This window comes from Pipistrellus hanaki, assembly GCF_964339955.1.
Source record: "Pipistrellus hanaki genome assembly, chromosome: 2".
NCBI classification, from domain to species: Eukaryota; Metazoa; Chordata; class Mammalia; order Chiroptera; family Vespertilionidae; genus Pipistrellus; species Pipistrellus hanaki.
The window spans coordinates 198,100,273-198,124,173 of NC_140504.1; the positions used below are offsets into that span (position 1 = coordinate 198,100,273).

General features: G+C 68.9%; 2 protein-coding genes across 7 annotated transcripts in view; one reads left to right on the forward strand and one right to left on the reverse strand.

The window, feature by feature from the left end:
* The window catches only part of CHD5 (chromodomain helicase DNA binding protein 5), a 42,110-nt gene extending 39,654 nt beyond the window's left edge, over nucleotides 1–2,456 (forward strand). The window contains 5 exon segments of the mRNA XM_084871328.1: nucleotides 216–411; nucleotides 1,074–1,237; nucleotides 1,327–1,441; nucleotides 1,526–1,579; nucleotides 2,311–2,456. Coding sequence (XP_084727454.1) covers nucleotides 216–411; nucleotides 1,074–1,237; nucleotides 1,327–1,441; nucleotides 1,526–1,533 — 483 coding nt within the window. The 3' untranslated portion in view covers nucleotides 1,534–1,579; nucleotides 2,311–2,456.
* Nucleotides 2,457–5,246: 2,790 nt separating this feature from the next.
* KCNAB2 (potassium voltage-gated channel subfamily A regulatory beta subunit 2) overlaps nucleotides 5,247–23,901 on the reverse strand; it is a 64,895-nt gene continuing 46,240 nt past the window's right edge. For 3 of the 6 annotated variants that reach the window (XM_084875825.1, XM_084875824.1, XM_084875828.1), the window contains 12 exons: nucleotides 22,271–22,350; nucleotides 19,180–19,224; nucleotides 17,524–17,568; nucleotides 16,642–16,685; nucleotides 15,867–15,953; nucleotides 14,819–14,863; nucleotides 12,008–12,093; nucleotides 11,389–11,509; nucleotides 10,903–10,997; nucleotides 9,814–9,934; nucleotides 9,013–9,101; nucleotides 5,247–7,618 (listed from right to left, as the gene is read on the reverse strand). In XM_084875825.1, the coding sequence (XP_084731951.1) occupies nucleotides 7,529–7,618; nucleotides 9,013–9,101; nucleotides 9,814–9,934; nucleotides 10,903–10,997; nucleotides 11,389–11,509; nucleotides 12,008–12,093; nucleotides 14,819–14,863; nucleotides 15,867–15,953; nucleotides 16,642–16,685; nucleotides 17,524–17,568; nucleotides 19,180–19,224; nucleotides 22,271–22,350 (948 nt within the window). In that variant the 3' untranslated portion in view covers nucleotides 5,247–7,528. The remainder of the gene's footprint in view (nucleotides 7,619–9,012; nucleotides 9,102–9,813; nucleotides 9,935–10,902; nucleotides 10,998–11,388; nucleotides 11,510–12,007; nucleotides 12,094–14,818; nucleotides 14,864–15,866; nucleotides 15,954–16,641; nucleotides 16,686–17,523; nucleotides 17,569–19,179; nucleotides 19,225–22,270; nucleotides 22,351–23,901) is intronic. The other 3 variants (XM_084875827.1, XM_084875826.1, XM_084875829.1) reach the window with 1 other exon arrangement.

A 23,901-nucleotide genomic window follows, 5' to 3' on the forward strand; every position in this document is an offset into this window, starting at 1 on the left:
CAGGGTGCTGGGTCCCTGCCCGGGGCCAGGCCCCTGGGCCCGCCCTGGGTGATGGGTGCAGCTCACCGTCCGGTAAGATGAGGACGGACTGCTGGGTGTGAGGGTGCCCTCCCCCCTCCTTTCTGCTCAGAGTCAGGTCCGGGCGGGGGTGGTGCTGGTGGGGAGGGGCCAGGCCCCTGCTCAGTGGCCCCCTCTCCTCCCCCCCCCCCCCCCAGCTGCTGGAGCAGGCGCTGGTCATTGAGGAGCAGCTGCGGAGGGCCGCGTACCTCAACATGACCCAGGACCCCAACCACCCCGCCATGGCCCTCAACGCCCGCCTGGCCGAGGTGGAGTGCCTTGCCGAGAGCCACCAGCACCTGTCCAAGGAGTCCCTGGCTGGGAACAAGCCCGCCAACGCGGTGCTGCACAAGGGTGAGGGCCGCGCCGCCGAGCCCGCCCTCCTCCTGCCCGGGCCGGGGCGGACACAGCGGCAGCCTGGAGGGTGGGGCTTCGTGGCCAGGATGGAGGGCCCATCGCCCAGGCCCTCAAGCCCTGCCCATGTGCCTGAGATTCGTGCTGTGGCCGTGGTCACGTCCTGGGTGGTGAGGGTTAGCGCCCCGTTGGAAAGGGGGGACATTGGCACTCGGGTCATGGCCCAAGCGTTCCCGGGTTCAGACCTTTGACCCCCACCCCCCCTTCTCCAAATCTCCAGGAAGCGCCAGCCTGGTTGGCGGAGGGCCCCCTGGCCGCTCTGTCTGGGAGGGGGGTGTTTCCTGAGGCTCTGCCTGTGGGCCCTCCTCCCCGTCCCCAGCGGCGTGGTGGGGGCTGCAGGCCTTCTGGGAGCCAGGAGGCCGGCTGAGGGCCTGTGGCGGGGGGAACCCTGTGCTGGCTCAGAGTTCCTGGCCTCCCTCTCTGCAGCCGGGGGCCCCTGGGAGACGCTCTTTGGGGAACCCCTGTCTCCTCCCTGGTGGCATGCGGACCCTGGGAGGGCTGGGCGAGGAGCGCCCCCTGGTGTCCGCTGCCCTGGAGTGCAGTGACAGCCTGTGAGTGAGCACCGTCCAGCACCCCAGCCTGTGCCTCCCCTTCCTCCCCAGTGTTGAACCAGCTGGAGGAGCTGCTGAGTGACATGAAGGCGGACGTGACTCGCCTGCCCTCCATGCTGTCCCGCATCCCCCCGGTGGCCGCCCGCCTGCAGATGTCGGAGCGCAGCATCCTGAGCCGCCTGACCAACCGAGCCGGCGACCCCACCGCCCAGCAGGTCAGGCCCGGGCGAGCCCTCACGCACGCCGGGTGTGGGCTGGGGTCGGCGTGCAGGACGGGGACGCTGACCCGAGTCCTTGCCTCCAGGGCGCGTTCGGCTCCTCCCAGATGTACAACAGCAGCTTTGGGCCCAACTTCCGGGGCCCTGGCCCGGGCGGGATCGTCAACTACAACCAGATGCCCCTGGGGCCTTACGTGACCGGTAGGTGCCCGTCCGCCTCGGGCTGCGTGTACGGGGTGCCCGCGGGGCCGCCCTGGATGAGCCGAGGTTCTCTCTTCCCGACAGATATCTAGCCGGCCCCGCGGCGTCCCTCTCTCGCAACGCTCGTTCCCAGCTGAGGTAAGGCTGCCACTGGCTCCGCGGCCCCCTCCGTCCGTCCGTCCCCAGCTCAGCCGGCAGGCAGCCCGGGCCTGGCCAGCCCTGTCCGTGTGCTGTTCTCACCCCGGAGCTGTGTCCTCGTAGCCCCCTGGGGTCTCGCCCACGTGCCCGGAGCCCCCTGCCCAGCCCCGCTGCCCTGGGGTCCGTCTCGGGGCCAGTGCGTCTGCCCAGGCTTCTGGACACTTCCCCGGGAGGCTGGGAAGGCAGGCACAAAGGGGGATGGGCCTGTGTGCCCATGTGTGTCCCTGTGGGAGGCAGGGGCCACCGCGGCCCGGAACCTGCCACCTCCCCTCTCACTGCCGGCTGAGGGTGGTGCCCAGACACCCCTCTCATCTCGCCCTGCTCCCTGCCCGGGCCTGCAGGGTGGCTGGGGGAGGGGGCGGGAGAGGGCGCTTATCCAGTTCACCCGCCACCTCCACCCCCGTCTGTCCTGGAAGAACGTGGCTTTAGGGTGAGGGTAGGAGTGTGTCAGGGTCTGGGCATGCACCGGCGTGGGGGGGGTCATCCTGGCTGCCTCGGGGCTGCTGATTGCCGGGCGCGCTCTGGCTCTTGGGAGGTCTTGGCTGGGGCGCCCCTCTGATTACAGCTGCTTGTGATGGGCCGTGGGTGGGGGGGCAGTGACCGAGTGTGGGGTGCTGTGCCCAATGCAGACCCGACCCCCACCTCGGTGACCTGTGACCTGCCTCTTGCAGCCAGCCCGCCGGGCCGCCTGCCCGACCCCCCAGGAGAGGAGAGCTCCTGCCTTTGTGGGCGCCGTCGGGCCTCCGCGGACAGGAGGGAGCCCGAGGGACGCCACCGCGTGGGCGGGGCCGGAAGTGCCCCCGGCGCCCCGGCAGCGCAGACTTCGTTCCTGTACATCGTTTGCACTTTCCTATTGAAGACTCGGACGGGTTTGTCCTGATAAAAGTTGAGTGGCGTAGGGAGGAGACTAACCAGCATACGTCTGTCTGTCTGTCAGCCAGCGGGCTCCGGACGGATGGAAGCTCCCGGAACCCTGCCGCTGCCCTGGGAGGCCGTCTCACCACCTCGAGGCCCTTCCCCCCAGGCCCCCGCCAGCCCCCCATCCCCATAGCTCATGGTCTGCAGATGCGGAGGAACCAGGGAGACAGCCCCCCAGAGCGTGGACCTTTGTCATTGCAGGGCCTAGTGCCCGAGGTGCGCCCCCAGAGCTCATTCCTGCCAGGAACGCAGTCCTGCCCCTCCACCAGCCGGGGTGCCCGTGACGGCCCAGGTGTGGGCAGAGGGTGGGCCAGGCCCGGCCTGTCCGTCACGCTCAGCCTGGGGCATCCTGGGGAGACTCTGGGTGAGAATCCCATCTGAGAGGCTGGCAGGCTGGGCCTGGGGAGGGTGCCGAGGGGCTTGGCTCAGCCCCCGGGGCCAGGCCTGGAGGCTCACCTGGGGAATGGCTGTATGACTGGCCGCCCTCACAGGGCCCCGGGTGTCCTCACCTCCGAACCCTGGCAGGCTGAGCCCCGAGCCCCTCCCATCATGGCAGCCCCGTGCTCCATCCTGAGCAGACCCCCCCAGCCCGGCATCGGGGTGGGGGGTGGGGAGGGTGGGTTGGAAGCACCTGCAGGTCCCAGGACCCGCACAGCCGCGGCCGGCCACTCTGGGGCGGTGGGGCCATCCCGGCTCCCTGGGGCTCACCTGCACGCCCTGCCCCGGTCAGTGCTCAGCCCTCAGCGAGGTGACCGCCATGGCCCCTCCACCCGGGCCCTGAGCTGTCCCCTTCCTGTGGGCGGCCTCGGGGGGCACAGTGCCAGCTCCCCTGGCCACGTGGACCGTCTGAGCGTCAGGCTGGGAGGCACCTGGCAGCGGGAAGGGGTCTGCGTCCATCGCCCCAGGCCTGTGGCCCCTCCCTCCCGCCCTTCCTCCCGGGGAGCCCCCCTCTGCCCCCTCTGCCAGCGCCCCGAGTCCTTCTCTCCGGGCCAGAGCCAGGCGCCCACAGTCGGCCGGGCCCCCGGCACTGCTGGCTGGGAAAGGCCGTGGTCCGCACGCCCGGTGCCCGGAGGCCCCGGACGAGGCCGGGGGCACGGGGAGGGAGTGTCTGTGACCGCTCTGGAGAGAAAAAGGATCGTGGGGACGTTTTCTTCTTGGTTGTCAGTTACCGGCGCCGGCGTGGTGGCGCGGAGGCCACTGCTCTGGCACCTGGGCCGGCTTTGGTTCTGCTCCTGGCAGAACGGGGTCGCCCTGGGCCAGCGGAGCCCCGGGCGCCAGGCTGCCGTTTTGTTATTATTTGAACCCGTGCTCAGTCGGCTTCTGTGGGGTCACCTTTGGGCCGGGCTCCAGCGGACGAGGGGGGTTCGGGTTGGACTGGCCGCATGGGGGGGCCCCGCCCGGAGGTTGCCCTGCCTGCCGCCTTCAGAAGCTCCTTTGTTTTCTGCCAATTGTGACCAACGTCCTGCTGATGCCCACAGCTGCCGGGTGCCGCCCCCTCCGGGGCCCCTTCCAGGGTCCTGGGGGGGTTGTCCCTGGCCCCGGCTGGCAGCTGAGACTGGTGACCTCTCTGCCCTGTTCCCAGCGTCTGGAGACCAGGGCTCCTGTGGGTCGGAGGCTCGTGGTGAGGGAGGGATCCAGGGCCGTGGAGCGTGGTTTGGGCCTGGCCACTGCCCGGGGTCTGCCCAGGTCCCCGTGGCTGCCCCGGGCCCGCCACAGACGCCGCCGAGGGAGCGGCTCCAGCCCCTGTGCCGTCACTGGAAGTTTACAGGTTGTGGCATCTCAGCCCAAAGTCACTGGCGTTGTGTGTTAGATTGTTTTCTTAGTTTCCAGGTTTTTTTTTTAAACAAAGTATTTTTTTAAGTACAATCACCCGGAAAGGGCCGTCAGGTGTGTGTGTGTCCTGAACCCCTGGCCTTGAGGTGGGAGCCTGAGCCCGTCTCGGCCCAGCGGAGGGGCCAGGCCCCCTGCCCGCCGCCCGGGGTCCCAGCGGGGGGGCCTCCGGCTGGGGGAGTCCCGGCTGGGGGGGGTGGAGCTTTGGGAGCGGAGCCCCTGAACGTGGTGACCTGTCCCGCCCCGGGAGGGCACGAGGGACGCTGGACAGACCGCCGCCGACCGCCCCTTCGCCTTGTACTCGTGTGTCTTGTTTTTCTGCGTTTTAATAAACCCTTTGGGAAAGACCGAGTCTGTTTTCCCTCCTTTCTCATGGCTTGGAAGGGGGTGGGGCTGGGAGCATGGGGAGCAGAGGGATGTGGGGGGTGGGGGGGTACCTGAGAAGATCCAGCCCCACTGGGCTGAAAGGCCCCCTGGGAGAGAGGGGCCCCCAGAGAAGGGTGCCTGGGTGGTGCCCAGCCCTCCCACCTGCACCCCTCAATCCAGCCCCCACTGCATCAGAGAAACACTGACCCCCCTGGACCCAACCTGTGTCCCCAGAGGGCACCGAGCCCCCCAGCAGCCAGAGAGTATGTAATGGTGGTGGGGGCACCCCCACTCCTGAATCACTCGGGAGAGATGGGGTGGGTCTGGGTCCCCAATCTCTGCCTCTGCACCAGGGCCCTTTTCTCCCCGCTGCCCTTGGCCACAGTCTTTGGCGGCCCCATCTGCTGGATGGCGGCACCTTCCCCCGCCCTTCCCCCCCGGCCAGCCCCGAGCCCCCTCACCGCCCCCAGCCGGAAAGGAGAGGAGCACAGCGGACGGACCACGGCCTGAGTTTATTGGTCATTCCATAAATATGCACTGGGCACGGCGGACGGCGGAGTCACTGCGGAGGGAGCGGAGCCGGGGAGCCACAGTCGATAAAAAACCGAGAGAAGCGTTATTTACAGCCGCAGATGGCGAGCCCCCTGCCCGGCCAGGGCGGCTGAGGGCGGGGCTCCGTGTGGCATCAACAAGAAAACCCACCACCTGTCCTGGGCCAGGTCCCTTGCAGGGCACTTCTGGGGGGGGCAGGCGGGGGGCAGCGCCCCATCCTGTGCAGGGGCCGGGCCACCCTTGGGGCCACCCTGCCCAGCTCACCCCTTTCCCGGCTCTGACTTCCTCTCCCCACCCCAGCTCCCTCCTGGGTCGGGGCTCTGTCCCCCAGGAGGCAGAGGCCCCTCAGAATCAGGGCGAGGGCCGAGGCTGCTGGGTCCGGTCCGGCCGCTTCAGCCTCTGTGGACGGAACTCACCCCTGCCTGCCCGCCTCTGGCCACCCCGGGGCCGATGGGCGGCCTGCCAGGTGTGGCCTGTGGGCCCTGCGGGTCCGGTCCCTGTCCCTGGGTGGCCAGCAGGTGGTCTGGGCCCAGCCACTGCCCCAGGGCGGGTGCGCCTGGACAGAATGCCCCCCCGGGGCCATCAGAGCAGGACACCACCCCCCCCCCCCCAGGATGGGGAGTGGCACCGGCTGGCACCTCGGCAGGACCGGCGCTGCCCACGCCCACACCCACCGGTGAGGCTTGCAGGGGGCGAGATGGAGACGACCCCAAGGGCCAGGCCCAGGAGGAGGGAAGGTTCTAGACTCCGGGCTCAGCACGGAGGTCAGGAGTGGAGAGCTGTCCCCGTCCCCTCGCCTCTGCGGCTTTTCTCAAAGCCCTTTCCCAGCCTCAGCCCAGACTCAGCCCAGCCAGGACCGGGTGCGGCTCTGCGGATGGCGGGGGGGCGGGGGCCGGAGGAGCCGGGAGGCGGGGGCGAGGGGCGGGAGGAAGCCTGGGGGCCGCTCTGCACGCAGGACCGCTGTGCCCGCCTCCTGGCAAGGGGGAGGGTGTGGGGTGCCTGGGGGCTGGCACACAGGGCCTCTGCAGAGCGGCTGGCACATCCGTAGCGCCTGGCTCCTGCCCCCCACATAGCGGGCAAAGGCCGGGGCACTTCCCGGGCCATGGGGCTGGGCTCCTGGCTGCAGGCCCCCTCTTTACCCCCCCTCCCTCCCCCCTGTCCCCTCTGGCCCCGGCTGGGCTGCAAGGGGCTGACAGCCTGTGCGTCCTCTCCGTCCCTGCCCCAACCTGCTGCAGGCCGGGAGTGGTGTTCAGGGACACCCCACTTGTCACAGAGTTGCAAGCTCGGCCCAGGTTGCAAGCTCTGAGCAGACGCTTAGCGCCCCAAGAATGAGCACCTCACCCCCGCCTGACCGGAGGCCCCGCGGGCACCTCTCCAGGGAGAGGCCCGGGGGACGCTCCTCACCGTGGGGGCTGCTGCTCGGGGTACAAGGCCCCGGTCCTGGCACAGAGGCCCCGGGGCCCCCGGGGAGGGCTCAAGCCTGCCCCCTGCGGACGCCGAGCTGTCCCCCAGCAGAGCAGGGCAACCTCCCTCTCCGTGGTCAGCAGCCACAGCCAGCTCAGCACGCACGGCCTCGGGGCCTTCCGGGCCAGGACAGAGGGCAGCGACCGGGTGCCTGGCAGGGAGGGCAGGTGGGGCCCTGCCCAGGGCTATGAGCTCGAAATCAGACCCCAGACTTCCTGTGGGCCCAAACTGCAGAGCCAGCCCCCTGGGTTCCGGCCCCTCCCAGCCAGGGAGGAGGTGGGGTCAGGGGCAGCACAGGAGGCCCCTGGGGCGGGGGTGGGGTAGCAGCTGAGGTGGGGCCCTGGGTCAGAGGGAGACCCTGGGGAGGCCCAGCCCAGCACCCAGGGCCCTGCGGGGGTGGGGGTGGGGCAGGAGGACCAGGCCTGGGGCCCCCCCCCGCCAGCGGGGTTCTCGGCAGAGAGGAGCCGGCCCCGCCTGCCGCCCCTGGTCCAGCCCGGCCTGGGCTCCTGAGGCTCCGGGGAGGCTGGGTGGTGGGGGGTGCAGCCTCGGGGGACAGCTGACCGGCCTCCTCAGGATCGGGGCGCCCGGGCAGGACGTGGGTGCCGCGGAGCAGTGGGCGGGTGTGGCACGGCTTCTGCGGGGTTTCCCCAGGACGCCTCGCAGGGCTTTCTTTGTGATGCGAACCACGTTCAGGACTTGGCTTCAAAGAGCGGAAGCGGGGGCGGCGAGCGGACAGGGGGCGGGAGTCCGGCGGCCGGCCTAGGACCGGTAGTCCTTCTTGCTGTAGGGCTTGTTGCCCAGGATGCTGTCGATCTCGTGGACGATGGAGGTCGACAGCTTGGGGAGGACCTGGGGAGGACAAGAGCCGTCGGCTGTGCCAGACGCCGGCCGGGGAGGCCGCCCAGGGGCATGCAGACGGGGCCACGCTGCTTTCTGTTCCAGAAGGTTCCGGGCAGAGAGGAAGTCCGCCCGGGGGTACTCACTGCCCCTCAAACGCCAGCGAACTCCAGAACCTTCCGGGAGGCACCCTGGCCGCCACACCCCAAGTGCCTTCCCCGCCTTCTCCACCTCACCCTTCCCTGAGCCAAACGGGGGCGTCTCTGACTGGCTCCCCCTCACGTCTGTCCGGTTTGTGGGCCAGTTCTGCCCGCCCACCTTCCCAACGTCCAGGCACACCCGCCTCCCATCGCCTGCCACTGTCACCGACCCGCTGTCCCCTCCCAGCTCCGTCTCCCCTCCACCAGCAGCCAGGGACAGGGGGTCACTCTTAAAGTCAGACAACGCCCCTTCTCCGGGGACCACGGGGCTCCCACGGCAGCTAATCACCCCTCACTCCTGTGCCCCCCTCACTCCTGCCTCCCCCCTCCTCATTCCTGCCCTCCCCCCCCACTCCTGCCTCCCCCCTCCTCACTCCTGCCCTGTCCTCTCCTCACTCCTGCCTCCCGCCTCCTCATTCCTGCCCGGCTCCTGGGCCTACACCAGCCCTGACCCCCCCTCACTCCTGCCCTCCCCCCCTCACTCCTGCCCTCCCCCCTCACTCCTGCCCTCCCCCCTCACTCCTGCCCTTCCCCCCCACTCCTGCCTCCCCCCTCCTCATTCCTGCCCTGCTCCTGGGCCCTCGCCAGCCCTGGCCCCTCTTCACTCCTGCCCTCCCCCCCTCACTCCTGCCCTGTCCCCCCCTCACTCCTGCCCTCCCCCCTCACTCCTGCCCTTCCCCCCCACTCCTGCCTCCCCCCTCCTCATTCCTGCCCTGCTCCTGGGCCCTCGACAGCCCTGGCCCCTCTTCACTCCTGCCCTCCCCCCCTCACTCCTGACTCCCCCTCCTCACTCCTGTCTCCCCACTCCTCACTCCTGCCTGGCTCCTGGGCCTGCGCCAGCCCTGGCCTCCCACCAGCTGTCCCTGCTGCCCGGCCCGTTCGGTCCTGTTTGCATGGCCCACACCTCACCCTGCGGCCTCTGCTCACATGTCACTCTCTCCCCAGCCCAGCCTGACAGCCCCTTCCCCGGGCCCAGGGCTCTCCCCCCTCTGCCTCCCCGGACTCCGCCCTGGCACCAGCTTCCCCCCTCAGCGCTCCTGTGACACCCCTCCACCTCCCTCCCTGCTCCCCTTCGGGGCTGTCCGTTCGGCTAGGACACCGGCTCTTCGGGGTCCGCGGCGGAGCCCACGTGCCTCGCACAGGCCTGGTACGGAGCAGGTGCTCAGCCAGTACCGCCGGCTCCCCGGACGCCAGGGACCCGCTCACCTGTATGGCTCCGATGTTCTCCATCAGCTGCTCCGCGCTGGACGCGCCCAGGAGCACGGAGCTCACGCCCTCGTTCCTCAGGCACCAGGCTGGGGCGGCGAGACAGAGGGGAGCTGAGGGGGCCGTGACCCAGGAGGCACCCCGGGGCAGGCGCCTTCCGGTTCTGCCTCTCCGCACCGGCCGGAGACACCCAGCCCGAGTCTGCGGCTTGGAGCGGCCTGGCAAGGCCAGTGCCAGCGGTGCCAGGGAGAGGGGGTGTGCGGGGGAGACCTGGCACAGACCGCCCCGTGTGGAGAGGTGGCCCAAGTGCTCAGGGACCCCACCTTCTCCAGCGAATGTGGGACCCCCATTACCCGTGGCTGGCTCATAAAGGGGCTGGCCCGGGCATAAGGGACTCCTGACACCTCCCAACTCTGCCCCAGCCCCAGCCTATTACCTGTGGCCACGCCTTCCCCAGCTGTTACCTATGGCCATGCCCCCAGCTGTTACCTGTGGCCACGCCCCCCAGCTGTTACCTATGGCCACGCCCCCCAGCTGTTACCTATGGTCACCCCTCCCTCTAGCTGTTACCTCTGGTCATGCCCCAGCCGTTACCTATGGCCACGCCCCCCAGCTGTTACCTGTGGCCATGCCTCCCCCAGCTGTTACCTATGGCCACGCCCCCAGCTGTTACCTCTGGCCACGCCCCCAGCTGTTACCTGTGGCCATGTCCCCCAGTTGTTACCTATGGCCACGCCCCCAGCTGTTACCTATGGTCACCCCTCCCTCTAGCTGTTACCTCTGGCATGCCCCAGCCGTTACCTATGGCCAGCTGCGGGAGGGTGCAGCCCAGGCGCTCGGCGATGGCCTGCAGCTCCTTCAGCTTGGCCTGCTGGCGCCGGCCCTCCTCACTCAGGATCTTGTCCTTCAGCCACTGGTAGCCCTGGAGGGGGAGGGGGAGGGAGGGAAGACACAGCCCCCAGGTGAGGGCAGGTCACCTGCCTCTGTGTGCCGGTGGCTGGGGACCGGAGCCAGGGCAGCGCCCCCTCCTGGCCGTTGGAAGTGTGGGACCACTGCTCTCTGAAGCCGGTTGTCTGGGGGAGCTGAGGGGAGCTGAGGGGAGCTGACCTCTCTTCTCCCTGCCCCGCTCCCAGGGGCACAGTGCCTGGCAGGGGCCCTGGCCTTGCAGTGGGCTGGGAGGAGTGAGGAGGGCAGGCCATCTGCCCTTGAACCTGGGGCTTGGGGCTCTGGGGCTGGGCCTGCCCGGCCCGGGCAGCCTTCCTCTGCACTCTGCACCCCTCCTGGAGCCCCCTCTCTGGGGTGTGCGTCTGGGACTCGTCCCGGGAGTCAGTCACCTCTGAGTGACTGGAGAAGCTGTGCAGCCCGGGCTCTGAGCTCAGCCCAGATCAGGTGCGTGTGTGCGTGTGCATGCGTGTGCATGCGTGTGCATGGGGGGCATCCCAAAGGCACGTGCGGGCCCAGCCCAGGCTGTGAATGTGGAACCAAGGAGGTGTTAAGGGGTGCTGGGAGTGAAGGCACTTCTTCACTGGGCACACCCATGGGGTGGGCGGCTCTTCCAGGCCCGGCTCAGGCCAGGCCGGCCCGAGTTCCCGCAGCCCTGGTGTGCAGGCAGGGCCCGGGGAAGGCTGCCAGCACCTAGGCTGTCGGCCCTGGGGCCTCACCTCTAGAGAGGTCCACTCCCGGCCTGACCCTCCCTGCCCACCCCTCCCTGCCCGGCCCCTCACTGCCCGGGCCCCCCCCTGCCCGGCCCTCACTGCCCGCCCCTCCCTGCCCAGCCCCTCCCTGCCCGGCCCTCCCTGCCCGGCCCCCGCTGCCCCCCCCTGCCCAGCATCCCCTGCCCGCCCCTCCCTGCCCGGCCCCTCTGCGCGGCCCCTGCCCGCCCCTCCTGACCTTCAGGGAGGCTCTGGAGTAGGGCGGGATGCCGCTGTCATACTTCCCGGAGACGATGCCGCAGGCCAGGGGGGACCAGGTCATGGCACCCACTCCTGCAGGGGGAGAGCCGGCGAGGTCAGGCCCTGGGCCCCGGGTGGGGCGGGGACTGGCAGAGGGCTGTGGGGCGGGCAGGGTGGGGGAGAGGGCTGTGGGGGGGGCAGGGGGCGGGGAGAGGGCTGTGGGGGGCGGGCAGGGGGCAGGAGAGGGCTGTGGGGGGCGGGCAGGGGGCAGGAGAGGGCTGTGGGGGGCGGGCAGGGGGCAGGAGAGGGCTGTGGGGGCGGGCAGGGGGCGGGGAGAGGGCTGTGCAGGGCGGGCAGGGGGCGGGGAGAGGGCTGTGCAGGGCGGGGCGGGGGTGGGGGGCAGGGGAGAGGGCTGTGGGGGCGGGGCAGGGGTGGGGGGCAGGGGAGAGGGCTGTGTGTGGGGGAGAGGGCGGGCGGCGCCCACCGATCTTGTGGAAGAGCTCGGGCAGCTGCACCTCCACCTTCTCGCGCTGGAACATGTGGTACTCGGCCTGCTCGCAGATGGGCGGGATCAGGTTGAACTGCCGGGCCACCGAGTAGGCTTCCTGCGGAGCAGAGGGCGTTGGGCCCCGCGGCCGGGCAGCGGGGAGGACACCGGGCAGCGGGGAGGACACCGGGCAGCGGGGAGGACACCGGGCAGCAGGGAGGGACTGCCATCTGCCCCCGCCCCCGCCCCCAGCTGTCTGACTGGGGTCGAACCCACCACCTCCTTGGTACACAGGATGATGCCCCCATCCCCCCAGCCAGGGCACAGAGCCCCTAAAGCTACCGGCGCCTGGCAGACCCGAGAGCTCGGTGCCCGGGCCCGAGGGGCTGTCTCTGGAGCTTGGCACCTGCTCTCAGGCCGCCCCAGAGTCCTGGGCCCCAGGGGAGGGAGGCTCAGAGGGGGTGAGCCCCACCTTCACCCAGGCCAGTGCCGCCCGTGCCGAGACCGAGACCCGCTAGGCCTGCAGCCGTGACCGCCGCACGTCCCAGCACCGGTGCCGCCGGACCCACAGCCCGGGACCCGCGGGCCCTCCCTGGGGCGGGCAGGAGCCGCCTACCATGATCTCCATGGAGCTCCAGCGCGATGTGCCCCAGTACATGGCCATGCCCTGGGTGATGACGTGGGTCATGGCGCGCACGGTCTCTGCAGAGAGAGGGGAGCCGCAGGTTGGGGGTGGCCGGGCCCAGGCCCAGCGGGGCGCATTCTGCAAACACGGGGCCGGAGCAGGGACGGGAGCTGCGATGGCGTCTTGCAAGCACTGTACTCCCGGCTCCCGGGGCGGGGGCGGGGTCCGGGCGACAGACAAAGCGGACCTTCTCCAGGCAGCTGGTTTTTTTTTTTTTTTATCCTCACCCATTTGATTTTTAGAGAGAGTAGGGGAGAGAGGGAGAGACAGAGAGAAACACATCGATGGGTCGCCTCCTGCATGAGCCCTGATCAGGGGGGCCCAGGCCGGGGAGGAGCCTGCAACCGAGGTACGTGCCCTTGACCGGAATCGAACCCGGGACCCTTCTGTCCATAGGTTGATGCTCTATCCACTGAGCCAAACTGGTCCAGTAGGCACAGGCCTTATGGGATCTTTGAGAGAGGGGTTGTGGGGGGACCAGGTGTTCCTGTCAGGTTAGAAGGGCTGTGGGAAGATGAAGGATGTGAGGCCATTCTAGAGAGTTCTCCAGTCCCAGGAGGAAGCAGGGCCTGACCCCCCAGCAGACAGGTAGGGATTAGGGTCACGGCCACGCTGGCAGGAGGCAGCGGAGGCAGGCGCAGTGTTCGCCTGTGGCTGGGCGGCTGCGCGGGCTCCTCCCGCTCTCAGTGGGGCTGCAGAAGGGGAGGGCACAGTGACCGTGGCATCTGCAGGGACAGGGCGCGGGGCCCTGGGTGGCCCAGAAGAGCGAGGGAAGACATGGGTGGCCCTCGTGTCTCATGCCAGCCCGCCCCGGGCCGGAGCGTGTCCCAACGCCGGGCAGCGTGGCTTCTGCTCCTGGCGAAGGGGGGCCTGGGTGACCCTCTGGGGAGGCCCGGGGCTGCAGTGGACTCCCCAGTCTCCACTGCAGACCGGGCAGCGAGACTCCCCGTGTCCTGTCCTGGGACCTCAGCCGCGGAGACCGCCTTCCTTTTAAACGGGGGACCCCCCAGGGCTCCCCCCGAGGCTCGCAGGGGCTCTGGGAAGCGAACGGGTCGGCTTTCCCTCCCGGGCGGTTTCAGCGCCCGGGGATGTAGTTTTTGACACAGAACTTGGCCTCCCCTTTTCCAGTTCCAATGTCTCAGCGTTGCCGTGGTGTGTGTGTGTGTGTGTGTGTGTGTGTGTGTGCTTCCCCAGATGTCTCCCAGGCCCCATACAGTGCTTGCAAGTCCGAATGTGAGGGCGGGGAGCTGGCAACAAGTGTTTCTAAAACAAAGCAGGATGCGGCCTGGCCAGGGCCCCGGTTTTGTAGACGGCAGCGGTGGCTGGGCTCCCGGGGGGGCGGTCTCCATGGGCGCGGAGACCCCTCGAAACTCACGCCTGGGCTTCCACCCCTGCAGGCCCGCCCCGTCCCCCCTACCCCCATCCCAGGGAGGGGAGCGGGCTGGCAGGGAGCCCGGGCCCCCAGGGGCCGCCCTTGGTGGACACCGGTCGTGGTGAAGGACAGCGGTGTCGGGTGGAGGGCGTGAGGGTCCCACCTCCGAGCCCCGTGCCCCGTGCCGGCCGGGCGCCCATCGGGCCTTTAGAAACACCCGGGGACCTGCAGCCATGCAGCGTGAGCGCCTGCGTCTCAGCCAAGGCGCAGGCCACATGCGGAGGGGAGAGCCGGCCGCTCCCGGCCTGGCTCCGGCCGCTCCCTCCTCAGGAGGGGCCGCGGTGCAGGGCCTGCCATGCAGAGGGCGGCGGCCAGCCTGCGGTCATGGCCCTGCGGTAGCCTGGGAGCCTGTGGCGGCGGCCCTGGCGGCGGGTGCCCTGGGCCGAGGCTGCTGGGTGGCCGGCGGGCATGGAGCCACACCCGGGACCACGGTGCCCTCAGACAGGCCACGGGCTCTGCTCTCTGCCCATGGGGGGCGCCAGTGGCCCAGACTCAGGGACAACGAGGGGCCTGCCCTCCGCCTCAATATTTAATGCCGTCCAACAAATCCTTGCCGCTGCTGCCAAGACCCCTGGCATCTGCTGCCCGGTCACAGATAATACATGGGCAGTGCCAGTTGGCAGGTGGCAGTGCCAGTTGGCGGGCAGGAGTCCTGCCACCGTGGATCTCGGCTCGGTCCCCAGGGAGACCGAGGCCTGTAGGGGTGCATCCTGGGCCCTGAGCGTGGGGCGGGCAGGGGCCACCCGGGGCCAGCGGCGGCCCGGGTCTCGGGTTTCCCGGCTCAGGAGGGGGTCCTTCCAGGCGGACAATGCTCCCTTCCAGTGGGGGGTCAGGCCACACAGCAGGGGTGAGCGGCAGGTGGCCAGCCCCCCCAGGGACTCGGGCGCCATGCCCGCCGGCACGCTCACAGGGAGCCGGCGCGCTGTGGGGCAGGGGCTTAAGCAAACGTGAATTCTGGAGAAACAAGACTTGTGGGGGCCACATACCTGGGGATCCCCCATGTGTTTGCTCTGGTGGGAACCTGGCCTCCTTCAGCCCCGCCCCGGCCCATCCTGCATCAAAGTCTTAGGCCCTGAGGGCAGCATCCCCCAACCGGAGGGCCCGCGGCCGCCCCGGGACCTCGCACGGCCAGGCGGGGGCGGCATGCACAGGGCGGAGGATGGACAGCGGCCCGGGCAGGCTGTGCAGGGTGTCGGCCTGTCTGCCTGGTGCATTTTATGGGGAAGTGTGTCCTCAGGGAGAGGCGGTGAGTGCAGCCACTGCCTCATAAAATGCAGCGCGGACAGGGCCGGGCCGGCGGGCACCGGTACCTTCTATGATGAATGTCCTGGACCTGGAGGAGCTAAGTGGGTCCCCTGGCGGCAGAAAGAGATGTGGAGAGAGCAGAGTTGGCAGCTGTGGGAACACGGGCGGCGCGGGTGACGGAGGGCACGGCAGGCAGGCACAGACCGCTTCCGCGGAGCGCGCGTTAGAAAGCCCATGCACACACACACACACACACACACACACGAGTGCACACACACACACATACACACGTACACACACGTATGCGCGCACACACATACACATGAGCACACATACGCACATGCACACATGCATGCACACATGCATGCACACGCGCACGCACACGTGCACACACACGCACACACGCACACACGTACACACACGCATGCGCGCACACACATACACACGAGCACACACGCACACACACGCACATGCACATATGCACATATGCACGCACACACGCACACACATGCACACACGCGCACGCACACGTGCACACACGCACACACGTGCACACACATGCACACACACGCACACACACGCGCACAAATGCGTGCACGCACGGTGTGTATATATACGTATATGTGTCCACAAATGAAGGGAAAATAACCGCATACGACCCAGTTCCCAGTTCCCGAAGCAGGAAAGCTCGTGGGGAAGGTCCGGAGCGGGCGGCTGGGAGCCGGGAGGGGGTGCGGAGGCGAGAGGATAACTGAGGCCAAAGGGCTCTGCGAACCCCTGGCGTCTGGTCTGCTCTCAGGGACCGAGCGAGGGAGCAGAGGCCGCGGGACGGCGATGAGAGGGAGCGGGTGCAGCGAGCCGTGGACCCCATTTAGCCGCAAACGCTCAGCCGCCGGGAGGAGAGAGCATGCGCAGCGAGCCCAGGGCGGGGACCGGGTGGAGCCGGGTGCCAGGGTCCCCGCTGGGGGGGTGGGAGGGAGCCCGGGCTGAGCTCAGGCCTCCCTGCCGCTCTCTCCACCCAAGGCCTGGCCTCCCCTCCCGCCGGCCTGGTGCCCGCGGGCCGTGCCGAGGCCTCGGGCCCTGGTGGGACCTCGGGGCCATGGGGGAACCCACCTTCCATGGGCGTGTTGGGGTCCGGGCGGTTGGCAAACACCACGTCCACGTACTCGAGCTGCAGCCGCTCCAGGGAGGCCTTCAGACCTGGGGGAGGCGGAGGGTGGTCACCGGCTGCCCGGGCCGCCGCCCGAGCCAGAGGCGGGATGGACGAGGCGGGCGGCTGGGGGAGGTGGAGGCCAGGGGAGAAGGCAGGGCCTGTCTGGGATGTGGGGGGACCGTCTGGGTCTCCCGTGGCCCGTGGGGTGACACCGAGGGCCGGGCAGGTCACGTGGCGTCCCCGCAGCCAAGGCCGAGGGCGTCTGAAACGCACCAGCCGTGACCCCGCACCCGGCAGGGGTCAGAGCAGAGCCGGAGGGGGTGCGGGGCTGGGGGCAGGGCGGCGAGGCCCCCGTCCTCTGGCTGTTATGGACGTGAACGTGGACAGGAAAGGTAGGGAGACACCGGGAATACACAGATGGCAGGCCAGCTGCCCTCCTGTGCTCTGGGTGCCGGGCCGCTCGGGCCGTGTCTGCATCCACCCTCGCCGGTGCTCCCCGTTCCCGGCCCCCGGGCGGTGGCTCTGAGCCCCACAGAGGCTGGGAGTGACATTGCTCACTCTGATCAGCCCTGAACGGAAACCCGGCTGTCTGTCCCGGTCCACCCCTGCCCGCCCTCGGGACCCGGATGGGGGTGCAGAGCTCCGGGGTCCCCAGGCCTGGGCCTGTGCTCATCGGGAGGGGAGCTGTGCACCCTCAGTTTTGCACCCGGGAGGCCCCGGGCTCGGGGCCCTCACCTTCAATGATGTGCTTCCGGGAGAGGCCCCGCTCGGTCTCCGCCCTGAAAGACAGGCCGCGTGAGGGCAGGCGGTGGGGAAGGCGGGGATGGTGCAGATGTCAGGGAGAAAGGCAGGGCGGATGCGGCCTTCGGGGTGGAAACCAGGAGGCCCCCGGGCGCTCCCGCAGGTGTGGCGGGGGAGGGCGGGGGGGGAGGGGGAAGGCCCAGGCTGCTCCTGGCCGTCCTGGGGAGGGGGTGGCTGTAGGGGGTGGTTCCTGTTTTTCAATTTTCTTTTCTGCTTGGCATGGATTTGTTTTAAAGGTTAAGAATGAACCATATCCCGGTCAGGACACAGGTCCGGGCTGTGGGCTCGATCCCCATGGGCAGTGTGCAGGAGGCAGCTGATCAATGACACTCTCTCATCACGGATGTTTCTCTCTCTCCCTCTCCCTTCCTCTCGCATTTTTAAGAACGAGCCACAGTTGTAATTCCCAGGAAGCTGGCTCGGTCGGCCGCAGAGAGAACAGGGGTGCTCCCGGCGGCGGGGGGTGAGGGGGGCTGTGGCCCAGGGAGGGAGGGTGGGGGACAGTTCACCAGTTATCTGTGTTTCCCGGTGTTTAGAGCACCGCCTTTGTGATCGGCCGAAAAGGACGAACCCACAGACGCAAACAGAAAAGGGGGACGAGGTCTGAATACAGACAGACTCGGCCGGAGCCGCTCTTTGGGAACTTGACCTCCCTCCGTAGGGACGGGCGCCCGCTGGGGCGGAGGCACCAAGGCCAGCCCACCCGCGGCAGCGCCAGGGGGCTGAGCCACAAGGCCCGGCCCCCGCCCTCCCCCCGCCCGGAGCCGCCTCAGTCAGGGGGTGGGCTGGGCTCAGGGCTGCGGCCGCTGCACCTACTTTCCTCCCCAGAAGATCTTGGTGGTGATGACCAGGCTGGACCGCCTGTGGACAGAGCAGAGGAGGGCGTTACTGCACGTGGTCCCTCGGGGGCCCCCCACCCTTCGCATCGGGGAGCACTGGGTGAAAGAGGGTGCCCGTCACTCAGTGTCCTCGCTGTGTCGAGCCTGGACCCTGGGCTCCGCGTGGGGTCAGGAGACCACCCGTGGGTGTAACTAACTAGCCACATGGGTGATCTCCCCGACCTGGACCCAGGGGCTGGGCATGGGGCCCAGGGAGACGGCCCAGAGGAGGGGCACGCTGGGGAGAGGGGTCTCGGGAGAATGAGGGGGACACAGCTCAGGGGGTAGGAAGCAGGTGGAGGGAGGGGTGGGGACAGGGACTCAGGAGACAGCCGTGGGTGTAACTAACTCGCCACGTGGGTGAACTCCCCGCTGGACCCACGGGCCGGGGCCACGGAAGGCTCAGGGGCCCAGGGTGGCAGGAGCCCAGGCGGCAGGACACGGGCCACTCATCCGGTGACACTGCAGCAGGAGGGCCGTGGGGACGCGGGCTGGGCCCCTGAGGGAGGGAGGCTGGGCTCTGGGGGCTCGGGATGCTGGCTGGGGTGGAGGGCCGGGTTGGGGCATGGGAAGGCAGGTGTTTTCCTGCTTTAAGTCTCCCTGAGCCTGTCCCGGAGGGGCGGGGCAGAGTGACCCCGAGGCCGTGCCCGCCCCAGGGCCTCGGGGCACAGCGTCCCCCGGGTGGGGCGGTGACCCTGGCTCTCCCGTCTCCACCGAGACATAATTGGGGACTGGCTACCAGGAGCCATCTCGTTCCTTAGGGACCGGCAGGGGCTCTGGGACCAGTTAGAGCCACAAAGACATGGTTTGGTGGGGCATCCGCAGTGTCTGGGGCCCCTGGGAGCCAGCCGCTCGGCCACCGACCGTGTCTGCCCTGATGGAGACGGGCTGCGGGGGTGGGGGTGGGGCTCCTGTGCTCCCGGGGCCCAGCCTGGGGCGGGGGGTGGGGGGTGTGCGGGTCCGGAGGTGAAGGCGGTCTTAGAGCCACCACTTCCCGGGTGAGGGGGTGGGGTGTGAAGGCCGGGCCTGGACTGGGTGGTGTCTGAGCCTGGGTCAGCCCGGCCAGGAGGCGGGCAGCGGTTCCTGTCCGGGGCCTCTCCTCTCAGGCCACCCCCGCGGCACCCAGGGCCTTGGGAGGTCCCCACGGCCAGCGCTGCCTGGCCTCACCGGTCAACCTTGTCCCCGGGACCCTGGCCCTCTGCACTGAGGGTCAGGGGAGGGGCAGATGGGGTGTGCGGGGGGGGGGGGGGGGCGGCGGCACTGGCTCCCTCCCCAGCAGAGACGCCGACCTGGGAGAACGGAATTTGGCCCCCACCTCGCCACAGCCCCTGGCTCCTTGGGGGCGGCCACCCCGTGTGAACCCCGCTCCCTGGAGAAAGCTCAGGGCTGCCTCGTCCCGGGACACCCTCCCCTTCCCCGAGAGCGATGCTGGGACGGGAGGTCTGAGACCCCGGGCTCTGTCCTGGCAACAGGACGGGGCAGGAGACGGAGCCACGCTCGCCACCCAATCCCAGCCCAGAGCCCCTCCTCTCCCCTCTCCCCCTCCCGCCCCCGTGTGGGCCCGGACACGGACCACAGAGAGAGCAGGCACTACCTCCATCCCTTCTTCTTGATGATGTTCCCGAGGACCACTTCAGCCCTGAAGAAGGAGACACGGAGATGTGGTTACAGCCACGGCACCCGCCCACCGCGACAGCCGCTGCGGGTCCCCGAGGGGAGGGCGTGGGCCCCCGTGGCTCCAGCAGCGCATCCAGGGTCCGGCGTGGCTGCTGCGCCCTCCAAGGGCGTGGCACGTGGCCCTCGCCGGAAGGAGCCGGAGCCCGTAGGGAAGGCCAGCGGCCCCCGGCCCCCGGCCCCCGGCCACGGGCAGTTCCCCGGGAAAACGCCTGCCACATGACACGGTCCCATTTGGAAGGGTTTTCTGTGTGTGTTAGTCCTCACTCGAGGACGTTTTTCCCGTTGATTTTTGGAGTGGAAGGGAGGAAGGAGGGAAAGGGGAGAGAGGAAGAGAGAAACATTCACTAGTTGCCTTCTACACAGGCCCCACCCGGGCCAGGGAGGGACCTGCGACCCAGGAACGTGCCCTAGACTGGGAATCGAACTCAAGACCCTTCGGGGTGTGGGTGACACTCTAACCATTGAGACATAGTGGCCCGGGCCAGACAGGTAAGTTTTTAAAAGTTAAATTATTCCTCTTGTTTTCAGAGACAACCGACAGGGACTCAGGGCCAGGGTGGGGTTCTGGCAGAGCTCCAGCAGGCGTGCATTTGTGGGCGTGTGTACGCGTGTGCATGTGTGTATATGTGTGTGTGCACATGTGCATGGTCCTCTGGTCTCCTGCGTTTGGATGAGACAGACGCCCAGCTGGCCCCTGTCCACTCTGTCTGGCGTCCCTCGGGGCCCCGCACCAAACTCGGGCCCCGGCCTCATGGGCACTGCTCCGGCCCGCGTGGCTCGGCAGTGACGGATCGCGCTTTAGTTTCTGACTTTTGAGGACGTTTTGCTGGCAGAGTGTCCCTGGGTGAGAGAGGCCCGAGCTGACCCGTGCGCGGCTCCCCGCCATGGAAACGCTGAGTCGCGCTCTCGGGGTAATGCTCTCGCTGGGAAACGCTGAGTCACACTCTCAGGGTAATGCTCTCACTGGGAAACGCTGAGTCGCGCTCTCGGGGTAATGGCTCTCTCTGGGAAACGCTGAGTCACGCTCTCAGGATAATGCTCTCGCTGGGAAACGCTGAGTCACGCTCTCTGGATAATGCTCTTGCTGGGAAATGCTGAGTCATGCTCTCAGGGTAATGGCTCTCCTTGGGAAAGGCTGAGTCATGCTCTCAGGGTAATGGCTCTCCTTGGGAAACGCTGAGTCACGCTCTCGGGGTAATGCTCTGGCTGGGAAAGGCTGAGTCACACTCTGGGGGTAATGGCTCTCGTTGGGAAACTCTGAGTCATGCTCTCAGGGTAATGGCTCTCGCTGGGAAAGGCTGAGTCATGCTCTCAGGGTAATGGCTCTCGCTGGGAAACGCTGAGTCACACTCTCGGGGTAATGGCTCTCCTTGGGAAACGCTGAGTCATGCTCTCGGGGTAATGCTCTCACTGGGAAACGCTGAGTCACGCTCTCGGGGTAATGCTCTCGCTGGGAAAGGCTGAGTCACGCTCTGGGGGTAATGCTCTCGCTGGGAAACGCTGAGTCACGCTCTCGGGGTAATGCTCTCGCTGGCAGGCTGCCTGGCAGCACCTGAAAGCTCTCCCCTCGCGGGCAGGATGCTCAGAGGCACTCAGCGGCCTCCTCCGCAGTCCCGGGCCCTCCCCGGGACAAAGGTCAGCAGAGGGCGGAGAGAGGAAGGCAGCTGTGGGCCTGGCTCACAGGCACTGAGACATAGTCAGCCAAGGCCTGCTGCCCGTGGCCGGGGACTTGGTGAGGCTGGTGCCGTCCGGCCGGGCACAGCAGCCCTGCAGCCCCGCAAGTGCCCAAAGCAGCACCAGCAGGAGAGGAGGGCACTCAGCACGCTACACGACTGGCACCTGGTTAGCGAGAGGGACAGCGCCGGGCCCCGCCCGCTGGAGCGCCTGGCAGCCCGGCCCGGCAGCTCCTCCGTGCTTGTCCCTTGGCGCAGCGCCCGCTCCCCCGTGTGGGTGGCTGCGGGCACCGAGGCCCGGATGGGGGTGAGTGGGCAGGTTCAGAGGCCGGGGCGTGGAGGGCAGGACAGGGCGGTGGGCACAGCGACGACCCCAGGAAGCTGCTCCCCGCGTCCTCGGCCTCCTGGAGGCCCCCGGCTGCCGGGACCCGGGTGCGAGTCCCGAGCTGCCCGGCCTGGCGTCCCTTCGCCGGGGCGTGAAGGTGGAGCAGCGTCTGCAGGAGGCGGCACGGAGCTGCCCACGGGCCTGGTGCAGGGCAGGTGCGGGCGTGGCACAGCCTCCACACAGGCCTCCCCACCTCCGGCCTTCGGTCAGCACAGCGTCTCACTGATGGGCAGCGGCCGCCCGCGTGGAGGGGTTGGTGGGCAGTGAGCTGCTGACGGGGCCTGGGGAGGAGGGTGGGGTCCCAGTGGAGGCCCCAGGGCTGTGGGATCCTCGGACCCTGGGCCAGGACTTGAGTCGAGGCCCCGCTGCTGTGGCCCCGGTGCCGGTGCCGCCGAAGGGGCGGAGGGCGGGGCCGGAGCCAGCAGATGACTTCACGCCAAAGCGCTCTGGAAACCCGAGGCGAGGCGGAGAGCGAGAGCGGATGATTTGATTACCGCCGGCCCGAGCCCAGGCCACAGCCTCGCTGTTACATAATTGAGGAGCCAGGCGCTGCCAAGAGGGAAGTGCTTCCTGCTGGCCGCCCCTGTGCCTGCCCTGCCCTGCCTGCCGCCCCGCTGCGCCATTAGGAGGTGAAGATGCCAGGAGAGCGAGGGGGGGAGGGTGGGGGGGCACGGGCACGGCGGGGGAGCCGGTGGCAGCTTCATCCGGCCCCGGCCGGGCATGGCGGCGTTGGCACAGAGGGGCCGAGGCGGCCGTGGTGAGCACACAGGGAGTTTAGCAAGTGCCCCGTGTGCCAGCTTCTGCCACCAGGCGCCAGGAAAACCACTGCCCTGAGCCATTTGGAGCTTAGAGAGGCGGGCGGAGGGGGAGGCACACGAGGGTGGCGGGAAAGACGGGGGGAGGGGGGACGGGACACGTGGCCACACCCCTTCCCACGAGGAGACACGCACTTGCCGGCCGCGTAGACTTCCGCCGTGTCGAAGAGGTTGATCCCGTTGTCGTAGGCCAAGGTCATGAGCTGCTCTGCCGTCTGGAACGAGAGCGGGGAACTCAGTACCTTTCCCACTGCGGCCCCCCGCCCCACCTTTCCCACTGAGGTCCCCCCGTCCCCCCTTTCCCACTGCGGCCCCCCAGGCCCCCTTTCCCACTGAGGTCCCCCCGCCCCCCCTTTCCCACTGCGGTCCCCCCACCCTCCCTTTCCCACTGCGGCCCCCCGGGCCCCCCTTTCCCACTGCGGCCCCCTGCCCCCCCTTTCCCACTGAGGTCCCCCCGCCCCCCCTTTCCCACTGCGGCCCCCCGCCCCCCCTTTCCCACTGAGGTCCCCCCGCCCCCCCTTTCCCACTGCGGCCCCCCAGCCCCCCTTTCCCACTGCGGCCCCCCGGGCCCCCTTTCCCACTGCGGCCCCCCGGGCCCCCTTTCCCACTGCGGCCCCCCGGGCCCCCTTTCCCACTGCGGCCCCCCAGCCCCCCCTTTCCCACTGCGGCCCCCCAGCCCCCCCCTTTTCCACGAGAAGCAGGGGCTCTGTCCTGCCAGCGGGGGTGCCCAGAGGCCCGGGGGTGCCCAGAGGCCCAGGCCCCACACTGGGCACCCTCACAGGCTCTGTCGGCCTCCCCGGGCACGGCCTGCCTCCGGACACGGGGTCGGCAGGGAGCAGGGAGCTGCAGGTGTCCGTGGCTGCTCACCAGGAACGCCCTGTGGGCCCGGCCGCCTGGCAGTGCCCGCCTTCCTCCACAGCCCGGGGGCCCAGCTTCCTGGTGGCACCTGCCCCGCCAGCTCAGACCCCGCGGGTGGCCAGCGGGAGACTAACCCGGGCATTCTCCCCCCGGACGCAGGGAGAGGGCCCCTCGGGCTGGACGTGCTGGTGTTTTGGACACGACGGGGTGAGGGAGCACGGAAGCGCTGCTGGCTCCTGCCTGCGATCCTGTCGCCTGTCAGGACCTCACGGGCCTGAATCTGTCATCTGTCATGTCCGCTGCCCTCCCAGCTCCCGTCCCCTGGAAATGACTTCCAGGGCCGCTGTACAAGTCACTGTCCCCGATGGGGACGTGGAGGGAGAGCTACTGGCTGTCTCCCACGGGGACGCTGCGGGCAGCGCAGTGAGGGCCTGGGAGTGAGGTCACCCGCAGGGAAAGAGGCGAGGCAGGCGAGACCTGTGCCCGTGACCCATGTGGGCCCAGGGCTCCCGCTTCCAGTCTAAGTGCTCAGACCAGTTTGGCGCCCGGAGAAAAGAGGTCCCCGTGCCTTAAAAACACCCACCTTCCCCCTCCCCACCCCCCCCCGGGACCGCTGAGACCCAGACCCTACCAGCAAGTGCCAAGAATTATCAGACCTGCTGCTGTGGCAACAAGAAAAAGGCACAAAAACACCCATTAGGCCTGGCTGGCGTGGCTCAGGGGATGAGCATCGACCTATGAACCAGGAGATTGTGGTTCCATTCCGGTCGGGGCACAGGCCTGGGTTGCGGGCTCCATCCCCAGCAGGGGGCGTGTAGGAGGCAGCCAATCAATGATTCTCTCTCATCGTGGATGATGTTTCTCTCTCTCTCCCTCTCCCTTCCTCTCTGAAATCAGTAAAAATACAT